The sequence below is a fragment of the Dreissena polymorpha genome, chromosome 3 (assembly GCF_020536995.1).
Source record: "Dreissena polymorpha isolate Duluth1 chromosome 3, UMN_Dpol_1.0, whole genome shotgun sequence".
In the NCBI taxonomy this organism is placed as follows: domain Eukaryota; kingdom Metazoa; phylum Mollusca; class Bivalvia; order Myida; family Dreissenidae; genus Dreissena; species Dreissena polymorpha.
The window spans coordinates 3,313,118-3,333,440 of record NC_068357.1 but is presented as its reverse complement, the minus strand read 5'-3'; the positions used below and the strand labels follow the sequence as shown (position 1 = coordinate 3,333,440).

Genomic DNA, 20,323 nt, shown 5'->3' with positions numbered 1-20,323 from the left:
GTAAATCCGATGAGTTTGTTTAAGGCGGGTGGGGGTAGGGACGTAATTCTTTTAGTGCGCGATCATTTCAGAACGAATATTGTTATAGCATCGTCGGCATTCCGGACATTTGCGCTTGGTACCGATTTTATTTATTGATTTCTGATTGGTAAGCGGCTGGCACTGACATGAGCAGTAACTGGCTAAGTAAAGCACTGCAATATCATATTTTAAAACAATATGTTAATCAAATTATATATTGACTGCGTATTTGCTAGGTAACTGGTTACTGGTTTTCATTTTCTGCAGTCAAACGATATGCATATTTTATTTCATTTGCAAATGATGTATCGCGACATGTTTTCGGACAGTCGTTTTCGGATACGCTGGTTTGTCGATTTTAATTTAATTTCGAAGTTCTTAATATTATTTGTTTAGAATGACAAATACACCTGCGGTGTTACGGATGGTTTGGTTTATAATATTTCGCATTGTACTCACCAGAAATTGCACCTAGAAAGACTATTAAAAAAAAGAACAATAAGCTAGGGCTCGGGGGGTTGGGCCCTCTTGTCCCTTTATCATACGGGACATACGGCTTAATTTTCCAGATTTCAAATTTGGGACAATTGACACCCCTGATTTATATAGTAAAAAAAGCTTGTGAACACTCTAGAAGTCACATTTTTTGCTCAATCATCATGAAACTTGGTAAAAAGATTGGTTTTATATATATCTCAGATGAGTTTGCAAATGGTCTCGATGGGTCAATAAACATGGCTGCCAGTTGGGTGGGGCAGTTTTCTTTATGTGACTATATAGAGAAAACTTGTGATCAAACACTATAGAAGTCACATATTTTGCCTTATCATGGTGAAACTTAGTCAATAAATTTGTTTGATTGATTTCTTGGACAAGTTGGAAAATGGCTCAGATCGGTGAAACACACTTTTTAGCTCACCTGATTGCTCAGGTGAGGTTTTAGGATTGGTCTTTGTCCGCTGTCCGTCTGTCCACATTTGGTTTGTAAACACTCTAGCATTCACATTTCCCAAGTATTCTTTACCAAAGTTGCTGAAAGATCTCAGTCAAGTTTGATGATAAGCAAAATCATATAATTAATGCCATAATTATTGCCCTTAGATTGTCCAAATTTTCATTATATTATACAAAATCCTTGTAAGCAAAGTTTCATGTTTGGTAAGGGGGGTCAACTTAAAATAATGGTCACCATTTCAAATCTTACAAAAACAAAAACACTCCCTACGCAAGAGTTTTGGTTCAATAATGATGAATCTTGACCAGGATGTTTGTCTGGTCAATATCTAGGTCAAGTTTGACATAAGGTAAAGATTGAATGAACCGACTCCTCTCAGGTGAGCGAACTAGGGCCATCTTGGCCCTCTTGTTAGGGTAACAGGTCAAAGGTCAAGGTCATATTGTCTTGTAACATTTAATTTGGCTGGATGAGGCCTTTTGAGGTCGAGGTCATGAAATTGAAGGTCATTGGTTGTATCTTGAAATTGGTTTCTGCTCAATATCTAGAGAATGCTTCAACTATAATTTTCTTGATTTGTAGGATGGTTACTTTGATGAAAAGAAAGATGCCTTTTGATTTTGAGGCAGGTGTGAGATCAGTTAAAAATGGGCTTGTAACATGAACATTTTTTCCAGAAATATCTAAAGAATGCTTAAGATTATTAGTCCCCTACTGGTCAATCTTATGGTTTGCGCTCCGTCTGTCACACTTTTCTGGATCCTGCAATAACTTAAAAAGTTTTTCGTATTTTTTTCATGAAACTTAAAACCTGGACAGAGGGCAATAGGATGATTATGCACATCATTTCATTTTGTTCCTACACCAAGAATTCTGGTTGCTAAGGCAACACATAGATGAGAAATATTGCTGAAAATGGTGGATCCTGCGATAACTTTAAAAGTTCTTCATATTTTGTTATGAAACTTGAAACATGGATAGATGGTAATATGGAGATTATGCACATCATTTCATTTTGTTCCTACGTCAAGAATTCTGGTTGCTATGGCAACAAATAGACTCAAAATATTGCTGAAAATGTTGGAGTTTCACCGGTAGGGGACTTTTTATCCCTCGCCATAGGCGGAGGGATATTGTTTTGGCGTTGTTCGTTCATCCGTCTTTCCGTCCGTCCGTTTTTTCGTCCGTCCGTTTTTTTGTCCGTCCGGCACTTTTGTGTCCGGAGCCATATCTTGGAAGTGCTTTGGTGGATTTCATTGAAACTTGGTAAGAGTATATATATGGATAAGAGGATGATGCACAACAAATGGCATTGTACACCATCTATTAATAACAGAGTTATGGCCCTTTGTATCTTAAAAAAATGCTTTTTAGTGTCAAATATAACACTTTTATGTCCAGAAGCATATTGATGGGGGATATCAATTTAACGCATTTGCTTGTACTGCTTGGCAATAGTCTTGTTTGCATTAGTATGCCAATTTGTATTAACCAAGGATGTCCTCTTATGATTTTCAAGGTCACAGGGACGACTTTCCTGCAAATGTTTGTGTGTTGGGGGTGGCAAACATGTTTTAGAAACATCATATGCTTGCAGTTAAGTTCAATTTGAGCCTTATGTAACAAGACAGGCCTTTTTCCCTTGTTTTAAATTAATTTCATTTCAATATTCTCATATGATGTGTAAGTAATTTTATATATGATGCAAGTTGACGATATGCTTTTGTGTTGGGAAATAACGTTGAAATCAGTTCTTAGAGAAACAATAAATAGACTTAAGAATTTAATTGTGATTGTTGCTTGTATGTCTTAAATAGATTTATTACACTTGTAGCAATGGTCATTTAATGACTCACCGAGAAAAAAAACCTTACGAGTGCATGGTCTCCCACTGTGAGAAAAGTTACTGTGATGCCAGGTCCTTGAAGCGCCACCTTGAAAATCACCACAACCATTCGGCGGACGTAATAGCCCTTGAGATGGTAGAAGCGACAAGTCACGCTGCGGAAGTGTTGGCGGAGGCGTCCACTGGTCAGCCTGTACAGTTGGCAGCAAGCGCTAAAAACCCTGTGGTCAGTGCGTCCAGAGGCAGTGGAGCTAATCTGACTTCCATGGCGACTACGGAATCTGTGATAAACCTGTCAACTGGTGCTCCAGCCAACCAACAACGGGAGAAAACCTCTGTTAAGCAGGAGACCAATGTCCTGGCCCAGCAGTTGATGATTGAACCTCAGGTTAGTCTGCCAGGGCCTTGTGCACAAGGTTGCTTGAGAAAGTAGTAAACATCATACTTCACTGATATATGAAAATATTAAGATACAGTCGTCAATACATATGCATAGGAAGACAGTTTATAAAGTTTGTACCACTTTATTGTCCCCTACCGGTTTCACCGGATGGGACTTATTGTTTGCGCTTTGTGCGTCTGTGAGTCTGTCTGTGAGTCTGTCTGTGAGTCTGTCTGTCTGTCACACTTTTCTGGATCCTGCAATAACTTTAAAAGTTCTTAATACTTTTTCATGAAACTTGCAACATGGATAGATGGCAATATGGACATTATGCACGTCATTTCATTTTGTTCCTACGTCAAAAATTGTGGTTGCTATGGCAACCAACAAACTAAAAATCTGAAAATGGTGGAATTTCTGACAATGGTGGAGCCAGTAGGGGACCATATTGCTTGACAATAGCCTTGTTTTAGAATGGGTCTTACGTCGAATTCGGCCAAGGTAGCTCCAGACAAGCCCGCGCATCAGCACATTCTGGCCTGGAACTTCATGCAAACTTGGGTGACTTTATAGCAGACAGGGTATCTACTGACTATTGCAATTCTGGTTTGGAGCTGCCCTGGCTGCCTTTAGCATAAGACCTATTTTTTGCATTACTCATCTCATATTGTAAGATGCAATCAGATGTTCAATACCCACGGGAAAATGACTGATAGGAATGTACGCTGTGAGCAATTGAGATTTTGAAAATATGCTTCCAGTTGGAAATTGTGTTCAATTTTTCAAGAAAAGCAATTGAGTAATCTTCTTATTGTGAAGACATTTCATATAAGAAAAACAAAAGCAAAAAAGAAAGAAAAATAATTTCAACTTGATAGTACTGACACTTCTTGCTATAAAAATATGGTTGCAATTTTACCTTTACTGTGTAAGAAAAAGCTAAAGTGAAAATCTAGATATGTGTACTTTTGTGTATGTTGTAATTGACTGTCCGTTATCCCAGATTAGCCTGTGTAGTCCGCTAAGACTAGATTTTCTTTTAGAATTTTAGAAGAGACTTAAATTAAATGAAAAATACCATAAACAATGAAATTGTCATCCTTGATTAGCCTGTGCAGCTGGCACAGGCTTATCTGGGATGGCACTTAAACAATATGCATTAAGACACATTTTCTCAGAACGGGGCTAAAATTCAGTGCGTTTACACCTTATCTGCTCAGGTTGGCCCTGCAGTCATGGTTACCATACCGCTGACTATCCATGGTTCTTACGAGTCGGACGCACCTGAGCCCACACCCACACATTATATCCCTCTACAGCCACAACAACAGCATCAGCTTACGCATGCTCAGATAGAAGCTATCATCAAGTTTCAGCAGCAACAGCAGCATCAACAACAGGAGCAGTATGATTCACAGCAGCTGCAGCAGTTCTTTCAGGATCAGGCAGCGATGGATCAAAATGAGGACCACATGAGCATTAACCAAATGGAGAAGTTTCAGGTATAGTGTTTAAATGTTTTATTAAAATTGTAAATTCTTGTGGAGGTCCCTGCATTATACTGGGTCTGTTCGTTTCTCTACATCTGTCTGTTGATCCGTATGAGGTGAACCCAAAATGTTTTTGTAACAACGATGATGTTTCCTACAAAGCGTTTGAACTTTCTTGGATGTTGTTTTTGAACACATCAACCCACCCTAGTTTATCCCAAAAGAACACGATTCATTGAACATTTATAATGCTTTCTTCAAAGCTGATACTTGCAAGATTTATGTTTTTGAAGACTATTATTGCCCTCCAATTGCCTTGCGTCATTTTGAGATTCACATAGACCTACTATGGACTTGTATATATTCAGAAGGTCAAAATTCTTAGTTAACCCTAGCTAAAGAAACTTTAGCGTACAGTTTATGTAGTATTGACAGACCTGTACGCTGAAGTGAACCCCATATTGAAAGTCAACCAAAGTCGTAACATATTTATGTCACGCTATAAATCAAAGACAGTTCATTTTCTTAGATACATTTCTACATTAATTGGTGAATGAATATAAATTACTGCATTGGGGCATATTTTAAGGTTCAAAAGTTTCAAATGCATCTTACAATAGATGAAAATAACTCTCATCAGCCTGAAATTCACAATTTTGACGCCATTGTCGCTTTGTCACGGGACAAGTTTTCATTTGGATACTTTCAGATCGACCTTGACATTTTTTGCTGAAATTGTAAACATTACTTTCGTTTTCTGAAATCTATTATTTGTGATTAACAACTTACCTCTGGTGGATTAGAAGACTGATTTCAAAGTGAATCAGGTATTTTTAAATATGTTTTACTTTGAGTTTGTATTTACACTAGAATTTGTTTAAAAAACAAGCAAGAATAATTTAAAATACAGGGAAATGTCATTCTGAATTTGAAAACACTTTAGCACATGGTATGTTACTAAAAATAGAAATAACGTCACATGAGCATGAAATCTCGGGAGATTCGCATTTCAAGAATGTCTGTCGCATCGCTCTTTTCCTCGATATGTTAGAGCAGAAAAGATGAATTTTAAATGTTGAAGATAGTATTTTATGAAGGAATATATCAGTTAAATGTGAAAAATGTTGATCTTTCCGATCAAGTGGTTTATTTGGGCCAATAACTGCATTTAAAAGCTGTTTTGGACCGGTCTTTGTTAACTGTCAACTTTTCGGGAATTATTTGGTTGACTTTCCTAATGGGGTTGGTCCATAACTTTAAAGTCGTGCCGATCAAAAATCATAAAAAGCGATATTTGAAGTTATGGTAGCCAGAATGAAGTTAACCCTAATAAATGTTTGCTTAACATTAGCATTGATACTTCCATGCAATACCAAACACTTGTATTACATTTTTCCATAAATAGAAACAAATTGAGGTCATAGGCTGGCTGTCATTTGTATTGGCTTGGCCAATATGACTAATTTGAACACAATTTGATGATATATAATATAAAAGATGACATTGGGCAGAGTTTAAATGGATGTCTATAATTGACCCCAGCTGTATAGTGGCCTATGGCTGTTATATAGGCAGTGGGCCGATTATAGACGTCCTGCCCAGCTCTTCCATATGTTATTTTATGTACATGTATTACCTTACCTTATTTTGACCTATACTTTTAACCTTATTTAAATGGGCCAATATATCAACAATGACAAGCCTTCTACTAAAAACATCAGCATTGACTAAACACCACATCGTTTTTTGTCTTTATGGTAAAAATAAATTTAATTAGTTTAATAATATGTCAACCTACTTGTGCAATTGCCTTCATTTCAGCATCAACAGCAGCAGCAGCTTCCACAAACCCCTTCCACTACCCAGTCCTCGCCAACATCCAGTTGGCACACTCCAAACAACCCAGACGACCCGGATTTGTCTCCCGGGTACAGTGAGATGAGCCCAAGTAACCAGGAAGCCCTGAGCATTGGGAGCCCAATCCGTCCTCAGTCACACCCCACCCAGGGGCAGAGCTGGTTTAGTCAGACACAGCCTAATGTCATAGCCCCAAATACAACAGTCACAGATATTAAGGTTTTAGGGTATGTTTTAGGCCTTTTGTCTTATAATTGTTTACCTGCTTACTATTGTCATGTAATGTTAAAAGTTTATCATAAACTGTGTACCTGCCTCTTTTTAGCTCACCTGATTGCTCAGGTGAGCTTTTCTGACCAGTCTTTGTCAGTCGTATGTCCGTCCGTCTGTAAACATTTGCTCGTAAACACTCTAGAGGCCACATTTCTTGTCCCATCTTCATGAAACTTGGTCAAAAGCTTTGCCCCAATAAAATCTCGGCCGGGTCAAAAACTAGGTCACTAGGTAAAAAAGAAAAGAAAAACCTTGTAAACACTGTAGAAGTCACATTTTATGTTCAATCTTCATGTAACTTTGTCAAAATGTTTGTCTTAATGATATCTTGATTGAGTTCAAAAGTGGTTCCTGTGTGTTGAAAAACATGGCCGCCAGTGGGCGGGGCAGTTTTCCTTATTTGGCTATAGAGAAACCTTGTAAACACTCTAGAAGTCACAATGTTTGCCCAATCATCTTGAAAGTGGGTCAAAACATTGGTTTTATTGATTTCTTGGACGAGTTCAAAAATGGTCCAGATCGGTGAAAAAACATGGCCGCCAAGGGGCGGGGCATTTTTCTCTATATGTATATAGTGAAAACATGGGAACACTCTAGAAGTCACATTTTTGGTCCAATGTTCATGAAATTTGGTCAGAACATGTGTTTTAATGGATATGACAGTTGAGTTCAAAAATGGTTCGGATCGGTAAAAAAGCATGGCCGCTGGGGGGGAGGTCATATTCCTTATATTTATATAGTAATAACTGTTTTTGAACACTATATAGTTTATCATGTCAAGGGAAGTAACTGCAAATGAAAAATTATGTTGAATTGACAGAGTTGTTTCCCTTTTTAAAATATTTGTTTTAAGCACAAGAAGATAAAGTGGAATTAATTATAAATGATAGTTTTACATTCTGGAAGATAGCAAACTTTTGAATATGTTTTTTATTGTTTGATGATTCTGTACAATATGGCATTCTTTTGTCAAACAATTAAAGCGAGACTAAACGATTTTTATATGTGTTAAATTGTAATATATTGATAAATACATGTTACAATAACATAAAATAGGCAAGATATTGAAGACGAATTTCATAAAATGCAGCAAAGACAAATTAGCGCCCCGAGCTGATGGTGACGAAGATATTTCGTACATATTTTCCTACAATAACCAAAGAATTCGTCTTTTTATTAGGATTGGAGTTAGTGTTCGTGTGTCGAATGAATAGACATTGCTGCAGGAATTTAAAAACAACCATTAGACTATATTAAGATTCACATCGTACATGCGTGATATACATTCTGGCGAATTGGACTGTACAGACATTTTCGATTTCAGAATTAAATATCTCGCTTATTTCGCATTTTTCGACACATGCTCTTCTTAAGTTTTATTTTAAATAATATTGAAATGTATGACCTTGTTAACACTCTAGAGGTCACATTTATTTTCCGATCATCATGAAACTTGGTCTGAAGATTTGTCTCAATAATATCTTGGATTAGTTCGAAAATGGTTTTTGTTGCTTTAAAAACATGGCCACCAGGGGTGGGGAATTTTTCCTTATATGGCTATATATGGCTTTAGTAAAACCTTGTTAACTCTCTAGAGGCCACATTTATTGTCCAATCTTCATGAAATTTGGTCAGAAGATTGGTCTCAATGATATCTTGGATGAGTTCGAAAATAATTATGTTTGCTTAAAAACACGGCTTCCAATGGGGCGGGGCATTTTTCCTTATACGGCTATAATAAAATCTTGTTAACACTCTAGTTTTATTTAATTCAGTTGCCCAATCTTCATGAAATTTGGTCACAACATTTGTGTCCTGTGAAGTAAGCTTTGGTTTTATTATGTCAGTATTATGTACCATTAACTGTTTTATTTAATTTTTCATAACACAGAATTTTCATAATTAACTACTGTTTTAGTCATTATTACTTATGGTAAGCCTATCAACTTAAGAGAAAGCTAAAATGAAGACAACATGTACACAATTTTGCAGTATCTATCTCCATTGTTTAACCTGCTGAGTCATTTTTCCCAATCTATTTTTAGTTCTGCTCTAGAATTTGTTAGACCCCAGATATTGATCATTGCAGTGTGTAACTATTTACCACTCAGCTTACTGACCCTCTCACTGTGCTGTATGCCTGATGTTAATATCAGTGGTCAGTTATAAAAGCTGGTTGAACTGTTTGATATATTTTGCTCAGGTGAGCTTTTGTGACCGGTCTTTGTCCGTCGTATGTCCGTCCGTCCGTCCGTTAACATTTGCTCGTAAACACTCTAGAGGCCACATTTCTTGTCCCATCTTCATGAAACTTGGTCAGAAGCTTTGTCCCAATGAAATCTCGGCCGAGTTCGAAACTGGGCTGTGCCGGGTCAAAAACTAGGTCACTAGGTAAAAAAAAAGAAAACCTTGTAAACACTGTAGAAGTCACATTTCATGCCCAATCTTCATTTAACTTTGTCAAAATGATTTTCTTAATGATATCTTGGTTGAGTTCAGATCGTTGAAAAACATGGCCGCCAGTGGGCGGGGCAGTTTTCCTTATTTGGCTTGAGAGAAACCTTGTAAACACTCTAGAAGTCACAATTTTGACCCAATCATCATGAATGTTGGTCAAAACATTGGTTCAATTGATGTCTCGAACGAGTTCGAAAATGGTCGAGATCGGTGAAAAAACATGGCCGCCAGTGGGCGGGGCATTTTTCTCTATATGTATATAGTGAAAACATGTGAACACAGTAGAAGTCAAAATTGTGGCCCAATTTTCATGAAATTTGCTCAGAACATTTGTTTCCTTGATACGAGAGTTGAGTTCAAAAATGGTTCCGGTCAGCTGAATAACATGGCTGCTGGGAGGGGGGGCAGTTTTCTCATTAACCCCCCCCCCCCCCCCCCTTTCGAAGAAGAGGGGGTATATTGTTTTGCTCATGTCGGTCCGTCTGTCCACCAGATGGTTTCTGAATGATAACTCAAGAGCGCTTATGCCAAGGATCATGAAACGTCATATGAACATTGATCATGACTCGCAGATGACTCCTATTGATTTTTAGGTCACTAGGTCAAAGGTCAAGTTCACGATAACCCGAAATAGTAAAATGGTTTTCGGATGATAACTCAAAAACACTTATGCCTAGGATCATGAAACTTCATAGATACATTGATCATGACTCGCAGATGACCCATATTAATTTTCAGGTCACTAGGTCAAAGGTCAAGGTCACGGTTACCCAAAGCAGTAAAATGGTTTCCTAATGATAACTCAAGAACACTTATGCCTGGGATCATGAAACTTCATAATCATAGCTACATTGATCATGACTCGCAGATGACCTCTATTGATTTTCAGGTCACTAGGTCAAAGGTCAAGGTCACGATGACCCAAAATAGTAAAATGGTTTCCGGATGATAACTTAAGAACGCTTAGGCCTAGGATCATGAAACTTCATAGGTACATTGGTTATTACTCGTAGATGACCCCTATTGATTTTCTGGTCACTAGGTCAAAGTTCAAGGTCACGATGACCCAAAATAGTAAAATGGTTTCCGGATGATAACTCAAGAACGCTTAGGCCAAGGATCATGAAACTTCATAGGTACATTGATCATGACTCGAAGATGACCCCTATTGATTTTCAGGTCACTAGGTCAAAGGTCAAGGTCGGGATGACCTGAAATAGTAAAATGGTTTCTGGATGATAACTCAAGAACACTTAGGCCTAGGTTCATGAAACTTCATAGGTACAATGATCATGACTCGCAGATGACCCCTATTGGTTTTCAGGTCACTAGGTCAAAGGGCAAGGTCACGGTGACCTGAAATAGTAAAATGGTTTCTGGATGATAACTCAAGAACGCTTATTCCTAGGTTCATGAAACTTAACAGGTATATTGATCATGACTCGCAGATGACCCCTATTGATTATCAGGTTACTAGGTCAAAGGTCAAGGTCCCAGTGCCAAATAACGTATTCACACAATGGCTGTCAAGGTCACAGTGACTCAACTTAGAAAAATGGTTTCTGGATGATAACTCAAGAATGCTTCCGCCTAGGATCATGAAACTTCATAGGTATATTGATCATGACTCGCAGATGAAATAATGATGAAACTTGACCAGGATGTTTGTCTTGACAATATCTAGGTCAAGTTTGACATTTGGTAAAGATTGAATGAACCGACTCCTCTCAGGTGAGCGAACTAGGGCCATCTTGGCCCTCTTGTTGTTGTGTCATGTTATGTTTTTTTTTCTCCATAAACAATTACTGCCCCTTTAACTAGTGTTATGTTATGTTCAATTGTTATCATAAACTTTATACCTGCCCCATTAACTGTTGACATGTAATGTTGAATGTTTATCTGCTTACATGATATGTTAAATGTCCATTAGCGATGAATCAACAAAGCCAGTAGTGTGTACAATCTGCCATAGACGCTTCAAGAATATTCCTGCACTCAACGGTCACATGAGATTACATGGTGGATATTTTAAAAAGGTAATTTTAGGTGAATTGTCAAGATTTTCTTTTATTTTGCTCGTCCATTCACCAAACAATCCATGCGATACTGCTCACCCAAAATGTCCGCTGTTCTGTTGGCGTCCGTATAATGCTCTTGTTAAGGACAAGGTATCACTGTTTTTACTACAGGTATTAATAGAAACTTTAATCATGTTTTTAGCGTTATTGTGTGAGGTCACTTACCAAGTTCCATAACTCTTTTCTGTTTAGTAGAATTATGAGCCCTTTTTGTACTTAAACATATGAGTCGCGTTCTGAGAATGATAGAGATTTTGCACATTTACCTTAATGGTATGTGCCTTGTCTGAGAAAACTGGGCATAACGCATGTGTGTAAAGTGTCGTCCCAGATTAGCCTGTGCAGTCCGCACAGGTTAATCAGGGATGACACTTTCTGCCTATACTTGATTTTCGGTAAGGAGGGACTTCCTTGAAACTTAAAATACCATAAAAGCCGAAGTGTCATCCCTGTTTAGACTGTGCGGACTGCACAGGCTAATCTGGGATGACACTTTACATACATGCGTTATGCCCAGTTTTCTCAGAACGCAGCTCATACCATTAGGGTAAATGTGCAAAATCTCTATCATTGTTTCTACTTAAGGTATTCAACTGAAACTTCATGTGTGTTTGGGTTCATTGTTTGAGGTCACTGTCCACGTTCCATAACGCTTAAGATTCATTTAGCAGAATTGTGTACATTTTTTTCCTTTTTATACTTAAAATTCAGATTGGGATATTCCCATAAAAAGTGCTGATTTAAAAACGATCAAAAAGGCTTGTGTTTGTGTAATTTTTGCAATTGCAGGCTATACTTCTCTGTGAAACACATCTCATTTATCCGACTTCATTTGGAGTAGTTACTTCCATTTTTCGTTTGACTGTTTTAAATTTTTGTTTCCATGGTTAGTGGGCATGAGAGAATTTATATCAATGTCTCCTGATTGAATTTCTTGAGTTCTGTTGTTTTTATATTGTAAAAATACTCAGGAACTGTTTTTTTCTTCTGGGTTTGACGTAAGCGGGCATGGTTTTCAAAACTATAGTAGATTTTCTTTCTATTATGATTCTTTCTGACTTTCTTGTGTAAAGACCTGATAATATACTTATTTCTCAATTCTACTAAGTTTCCTATAGGGCAGAATAAAAGCATATTATGTTATTTTAAAACTTGTTCTCAGATCATTTTAGAAAAAAAGGATGAAGGCATTTGTTTTCATTATGAGCCTTTAACACTCTTATTTTATTGATCTTTGTTATTTATTTTATCTTATTTTATTTAGTTTTCTAATTTATTTTATCTTCTTATATTATTTATCCTTCTTATTAAAGAATAAAGTTTATTATATAATTTACAGGAAGCCAGTTTGAAAGAAGAAAAGAAGAAGAAGTCAGACATGGCCCCGCCCAGTTTGACCCCTTCCCGACCCCAAGGTGTCCCACTTGGGGGCTCTCCAGTGGGCGGGGCGGGCAAGTTGTCAAAGGGAACACCACCCTTGCAGAGTCCCCCATCAGAAGAGGTAGAGGAAATATTGCAGCAACAGTTGAAAGTAATGACCCTATCTGATAGCATTATAGCCAGCATGAGCTGCTTACAGCAAGTATGGTATTGTACAGTGCCAGCGATTGTTTGTGACCAATTGGGAAAAGAACCCTTACCATGCCATTGCGAAAGTTAGTGAGAAAAACCTTGAAATAGGGAAAAATCTTCAAATTGGGTATTATGGGTCCTTTTAATTGCTTGGTTCTTCATGCGCAAACCCAACTAAATATTCTGTTTATAAGCCTTTTAGCTCACCTGAGAACAACGTGCTTATGGTGAGCTTTTTAGCTCGACTATTATATATGAAATATATATAGTGGAGTAATCCTACTCACCCCGGCGTCGGCGTTAGCCTGAGCGTGAGTGTGCAAATGTTAAAGTTTTCATACCTCCCCAAATATTTCCTATGTCCCTTGACATATTGCTTTAATATTTTGCATACTTCTTTACCAACATGACCCCAACCTATAAACAAGAGCAGACAACATTTTATGAGAATTATGGCCCTTTTTTTTCCGTTAGAATATGCATATTATTGATAAATCTATGTTAAAGTTTGCGTACCACCTCAAATATTTCAATGTCCAGGGCTTTTTTTCCTTCTTTGTGATTGGCCGTGGACGGACATTTCACAATTTTGACACGGCCAATTCACAAACCAGACATGTCCGTGAATATTTACAAAAACGGCCGTTTTAAATCGTGTAAAACGGACTTTTCGTGCTCAAAACTGTCAAAAACGGCCATTTCGGAACAGAAATATGAGTTTCAAAATCGCGTTTTTAATTCCGAATTCGCGAAAAATTGTCGACTCGCGTTACCAATGTCTGCTTGTTTTAATTGATTTTAAAGTGTTGTGTAACCGGTGAAACCGGCGTAAATAGTAAAAGCTCTAGGCAACGTCCCTATAAAAAAAATGGCGATGCGGAACGCTCTTTACTACACTAAGAAAATTTAAAAAACGCAAAATAATCCCGATTTACTGAAATTTGGGATAACAGTGAAGAAACAAAAGCTTTCTATAGAAGGGTAAGTTTTGATACATGCACATTGATAACATTATAAGAAGTCATTTGATAAAAGTGAAAGACTATGCCGCGGCTATGTATTGATGGAAGCTAGTCAAAACGTCCTCTAGTATTGATGACCGTGACTTGTTATTCGTATCTGTTTACGATTGCAAATCTTGGTTAAAGTAATAATGTGGTCCCTTCATATATATTTTTTAAATTTAAATGTATATTCATGACGCATATTCATGATTCAAACTTTGTATGTAGTCTATTTATGCTTTGTGAAAAAAATGTGAAAAATAAAATAACTCGTTTACATTTCTTACAAAAGTACTGCTGTTCAATGTATACCTAATGTTTCAGATCAAATGACAACCTCCCAGGGAGATCATCATGCACTGGCGAGGGTCAGGCTCACAGAACATGAAAAATATCATGAAGAAGGAATTTACCTCTAAAGATATTGAGAGAATTATTGACATTTTCAAGAGTAAAATGAACCGAGTTTTAAAGCTGTAAAGTCCAGAACATGTCTGAGTTATATGCCCTTGAAATGCTCTATGTTTATAAATGTTTTTCCTGTGGTAAAGAAGTGTTGGGACCAGGTATTTTAGTTGCATTTGGTACATGAATGTTTTGCAAATCAGATATATGTATATGTGTTGTTATTGTATAAAGTACAGTATTCATAGAAGGAAAATATGCCTTTATTGCATTACTTAAGGAAATGAAATTTTGATAATATTCAAGTGTTTAACACGCTTTAACTATACTAATGAATTGAACTTTGAATTTCACAATTTTAAGAAGTTCGTGACTCGTTTTTTCACAATTTTAAGAAGTTCGCGACTCAATTTTTCACAATTTTGACATGTTTGCGACTCATTTTCTCACAAAGAAAGGGGCCAGGGCTGCTTCACAAAGTCAGGAAAAAAAGCCCTGATGTCCTTTGACATATTGCTTTCATATTTTGCATACTTCTTTACCAACATGACCCCAACCTATAAACAAGAGCAGACAACTGTATCAAGCATTTTGTAAGAATGATGGCCCTTTTTTCACTAAGAATATGCATATTATTGATAAATCTATGTTAAAGTTTACGTACCACCTAAAATATTTTCAATGGCCCTTGACATATTGCTTTCATATTTTGCAAACTTCTTTACCAACATGACCCCAATCTATAAACAAGAGCAGACAACTGTATCAAGCATTTTGTAAGAATTATGGCCCTTTTTGTCTTAGTAACTGAATATTTTGTTAAATTTTGTGTTTAGTTTTGTGTTTAGATCCACTTGACTTCTAAAGTATCAAAGCTATTGCTTTCAAACTTCAAATATTTTCTTACTATCATGAGGGTACTGTACCTGCCAAGTTCAATTTGACCTTGACCTTTGAATGACCTTGACTCTCAAGGTCAAGAGTAAATTTTAGTGAAATTGCCACATCTTTTTTTATGATCAGATTTTATTAATACTCTGACAAAACAACACTTACCTGAATACCACGATAGATTCCACCCAAACAATACCCCACGCCCCAACCCAGAATCCCTGCCCCCCCCCCCCCCCCCCCCCCCCAATTTTTTTTTCCTTTTTTTATTTTCATGCCCCCTTTTCGAAGAAAAGGTGGCATATAGTGATCGGACTGTCTGTCTGTCCGTCTGTCTGTCTTTCCGTCACACTTTGCCTTTAGGTTTCAAGAAATGCTCATAACTTCTATGTCCCTTGAGATATAACCTTCATATTTGGTATGCATATGTATAAAATTATCGACAAGGCCTTTCCATACGCACACAATTTTTTACCCCTGTCACCTTGACCTCGAACAGGGTCCGCGTTTAGGTTTCGAAATATGCGTTTAGGTTTCAAAAAATGCTCATAACTTCTATGCCCCTTGAGATATAACCTTCATATTTGGTATGCATGTGTATATGGACAAGGCATTTCCATACGGACAAAAATTCTTACCCCTGGGACCTTGACCTTGAAGTTAGGGTCCACATTTAGGTTTCGAAATCTGCGTTTAGGTTTCGAAAAATGCTCATAACTTGTATGTCCCTTGAGATATAACCTTCATATTTGGTATGCATGTGTATATGGACAAGGCCTTTCCATACACACACATTTTTTTTTTTTTTTTTTTTTTTTTTTTGTCTGGACAATATCTAGGTTAAGTTCAAACTTCCCACCCAAGCTTTTGCTATCAAGCTTGAAATAAAATCTTATTAATTTGTTTTATGTCTACAAATGTTCAATAGTTTGTGGAAAATATACCTGAACTATTACCTTGACCTTATTGAATAATTTGAACAATTACCCCATGATGGCTTACGTTATACTGTCAAGCACTCGAATAGTCGAGCATGCTGTCCTCTGACAGCTCTTGTTTTGATTGCCTTTTGAAGGTGGTTCGTCGTCAACATTTACCTTGTTAACACTCTAGAGGCCACATTTATTAATCAATCTTCATGAAACATATGTTCCAATTGGTGAGTTAGAAAATGGTTTGGCTGGGCCGCCAGGGAGAGTAGCAGTTTCCTTATATGGCTAAATTAAAACCTTGTTAACACTCTTAAAGTCACATTTATTGTCCGATCTTCATGATACTTAGTCAGAACATTAGTTCTAATGGTATCTTGGATGAGTTAAAAAATAATTGCGGTCTGTTGTAAAACATGGCCGCCAGGGGGCGGGGCATTATTCAAATATGGCTATAGATATTAAAACCTGATTAACACTCTAGAATTCACATTTTTAGTCCAATTGTCATAAAACTTGTCAGAACATGTGTCCTAATGATAACTTGGGCGAGTTTAAAAATGGTTCCAGTTGGTTGAAAAAGGTGGCTTTCATGGGGCCCGGCTATTTTCCTTGGATGGCAATAGTAAAACCTTGTAACATTCTAGAAGTCACATTTATCATCATTAAACTTTGAACAGTAGTTCTAATTATATCTTGTTTGAGTTTGAAAATGGTTCTTGTCAGTTGAAAAAACATAGCCACCAGGGGGTGTGGCATTTTTCCTTATATGGCTATCGCAAATCTTTGTTGGCACTCTAGAAGTCACATTTATAGTCTATTTCCATAAAACTTGGTCAGAACATTTTTTCCAATGATATCTGGGCTGAGTTAGAGAATGGTTCTGGTCTGCCTGTTTTCGTTATGTGGCTTTAGTGAAAACTTGCTGACTATATTTGGCACATTTTATGGCCAATCTTCATGAAACTTGGTTCCCATGAAATTTCGGCTGAGATTGAAACTGGGTCATGCTCAAAAACTAGGTTACTACTTCAAATAAAAAACAACATGTTATTACTCTAAAAGTCACTTTTTTGGTGTAATGATCATGAATCAGCTTTCACTTGTTCAGAATAGTCTAGTTCTTTTCTCATGTGAGAGCCCAAGGGCCCATGGCCTTCTTGTTTGCTTAAATGTTCAGTTTCAGTGCTTATGTTATTTGTTTCTTCCCATTAATGCTTCAGTGCTTTGCATTTGGTATTGTTTATAAAGTTTATAAACTGCACTTTTGCAGCTTTTTGTTTAGCAGATATTCTTAAATTTTCATTTTAAGTTCTGGGTCCCCTCCCCTGGTGTAAGTTATTTAAGTCAAAAGTTCCTGATTAATTTAACTTGTCAACATTTGCTGTTTCTTTGCTTTTGCTTTGATGTTTATTGTAAAGCAGACATAATAAATCCAAATAATACCAGTGTTTTGCAGTTAAATAATTTAATATTTTTAAAATGTTGTAAAGAAGTATTTGCTTTTGATAATTTTTACGCAGCTAGTCATAATTTTCTTTGCATAGCTTCTGCGCTAGTTTTTTTTCAAACAATGTGTTAAATTTGATTCAATATCATATGTGTTACTTTATGTTAAGTCATTACAATGAAATGTGCAATATGTAGTAATGTATTCAGGCTATGCAATAATTATTGTAATGGAGTATAATAATATGTAATATACTTATTTTTCTTTGATGAGCAATTGATAAATTAAATCTGATATTATTTTCTGTGTATTGAGCAATTGTAAAATTTGCAAGGAATGAATTTTGCAATTTTAATTTAAATTTGTGATAATAGTAATTTTTATTATTCATTTGTTTTTCTAAATCATAGATATGAATTGACTGTGTAATTAAAAACCCTCATTAAATACAGTGCAATCACAGCATGCTGACATGTCATTTGATATTTCACAGTTGCATGCTCGGCATTGGAAGGAGAAACAGGAACAGCAACTTCATCAGCAAATTCAACAAGAGCTGCATCAGCAGTTGCAGTTACATGAGCAACAACAGCAGCAGCAGCAACAGCAACAACTGTTTCAGCAACAGCTACAATCGTATAGTAGCCAGTCACATATACAGACCAGCACTCCATTGCATGTCACAGGCATTAAGCCTTTGAAAAATTCTTCACAAACTGTCCAGGAACATCTGAATCAGAAGCTTATAGAACAAGAACAGTTGAAGCAGCAGCATATACAGGTAGAGACTAGCAGTTACAGGTTGAGACTAGCAGTTACAGGTAGAGACTAGCAGTTACAGGTAGAGACTAGCAGTTACAGGTAGAGACTAGAAGTTACAGGTTGAGACTAGCCGTTACAAGTAGAGACTAGCAGTTACAGGTTGAGACTAGCAGTTACAGGTACGGACTAGCAGTTACAGGTAGAGACTAGCAGTTACAGGTTGAGACTAGCAGTTACAGGTAGAGACTAGCAGTTACAGGTAGAGACTAGCAGTTACAGGTAGAGACTAGCAGTAACAGGTAGAGGCTAGCAGTTACAGGTTGAGACTAGCAGTTACAGGTAGAGACTAGCAGTTACAGGTAGAGACTAGCAATTACAGGTACAGACTAGCAGATACAAATAGAGACTAGCAGTTACAGGTTGGGACTAGCAATTACAGGTAGAGACTAGCAGTTACAGGTAGAGACTAGCAGTTACAGGTAGAAACTAGTAGTTACAGGTAGAGGCTAGCAGTTACAGGTAGAGACTAGCAGTTACAGGTAGAGACTAGCAGTTACAGGTAGGGACTAGCAGTTACAGGTAGAGACTAGGAGTTACAGGTAGAGACTAGCAGTTACAGGTTGGGACTAGCAATTACAGGTAGAGACTAGCAGTTACAGGTAGAGACTAGCAGTTACAGGTAGAAACTAGTAGTTACAGGTAGAGACTAGCAGTTACAGGTAGAGACTAGCAGTTACAGGTAGAGACTAGCAGTTACAGGTAGGGACTAGCAGTTACAGGTAGAGACTAGGAGTTACAGGTAGAGACTAGCAGTTACAGGTAGGGGCTAGCAGGTACAGTTAGAGACTAGCAGTTACAGGTAGAGACTAGCAGTTACAGGTAGAGACTAGCAGTTACATGTAGAGACTAACAGTTACAGATAGAGACTAGCAGTTACAGATAGAGACTAGCAGTTACAGGTAGAGACTAGCAGTTACAGGTAGAGACTAGCAGTTACAGATAGATACTAGTAGTTACAGGTAGAGACTAGCAGTTACAGATAGAGACTAGCAGTTACAGATAGATACTAGTAGTTACAGGTAGAGACGAGCAGTCACAGATAGAGACTAGCAGTTACAGGTAGAGACTAGCAGTTACAGGAAGAGACTAGCAGTTACAGGTAGAGACTGGCAGTTATAGGTAGTGACTAGCAGTTACAGGTAGAGACTAGCAGTTACAGGTAGAGACTAGCAGTTACAGATAGATACTAGCAGTTACAGGTAGAGACAAGCAGTTACAGGTAGAGACTAGCAGTTACAGGTAGAGACTAGCAGTTACAGGCAGAGACTAGCAGTTACAGGTAGAGACTAGCTGTTACAGGTAGAGACTAGCAATTACAGGAGCAATTACAGGTAGACTAGCAATTACAGGTAGAGACTAGCAGTTACAGGTAGAGACAAGCAGTTACAGGTAGAGACTAGCAATTACAGGTAGACTAGCAATTACAGGTAGAGACAAGCAGTTACAGGTGGAGACTAGAAGTTACAGGTAGAGACTAGCAGTAACAGATAGGGACTAGCAATTACATGTGGACTAGCAATTACAGGTAGAGACTAGCAGTTACACGTAGAGACTAGCAGTTACAGGTATAGAGACTAGCAGTTACAGGTAGAGACTAGCAGTTACATGTAGAGACTAGCAGTTACAGGCATAGAGGCCAGCAGTTACAGGTAGAGACAAGCACTTACAGTTGGAGACTAGCAATTATAGGTAGAGACTAGAAATAACAGGTTGACTAGCAATTACAGGTAGAGACTAGCAGTTATAGGTAGAGACTAGCAGTTACAGGAGGTAGATACTAGCAGTTACAGGTAGAGACTAGCAGTTACAGGTATAGAGACAAGCAGTTACAGGTAGAGACTAGCACTTACAGGTAGAGACTAGCAATTACAGTTAGACTAGCAATTACAGG

The 20,323-nt window shown here is 37.4% G+C and overlaps 1 protein-coding gene and 1 long non-coding RNA gene across 2 annotated transcripts in view; both read left to right on the top strand.

Annotated features, from left to right (window-relative positions):
- The window catches only part of LOC127872758 (uncharacterized), a 72,508-nt gene that overhangs the window by 14,404 nt on the left and 37,781 nt on the right, over positions 1 to 20,323 (top strand). The window contains 6 exon segments of the mRNA XM_052416137.1: positions 2,811 to 3,210; positions 4,425 to 4,706; positions 6,516 to 6,778; positions 11,212 to 11,317; positions 12,699 to 12,890; positions 18,104 to 18,391. Of these exon segments, the coding sequence (XP_052272097.1) occupies positions 2,811 to 3,210; positions 4,425 to 4,706; positions 6,516 to 6,778; positions 11,212 to 11,317; positions 12,699 to 12,890; positions 18,104 to 18,391 (1,531 nt within the window).
- Positions 18,503 to 18,922, top strand: LOC127872784 (uncharacterized). The gene is made up of 3 exons (XR_008045783.1): positions 18,503 to 18,751; positions 18,812 to 18,831; positions 18,872 to 18,922. It is a non-coding gene; the product is annotated as an uncharacterized LOC127872784 (long non-coding RNA).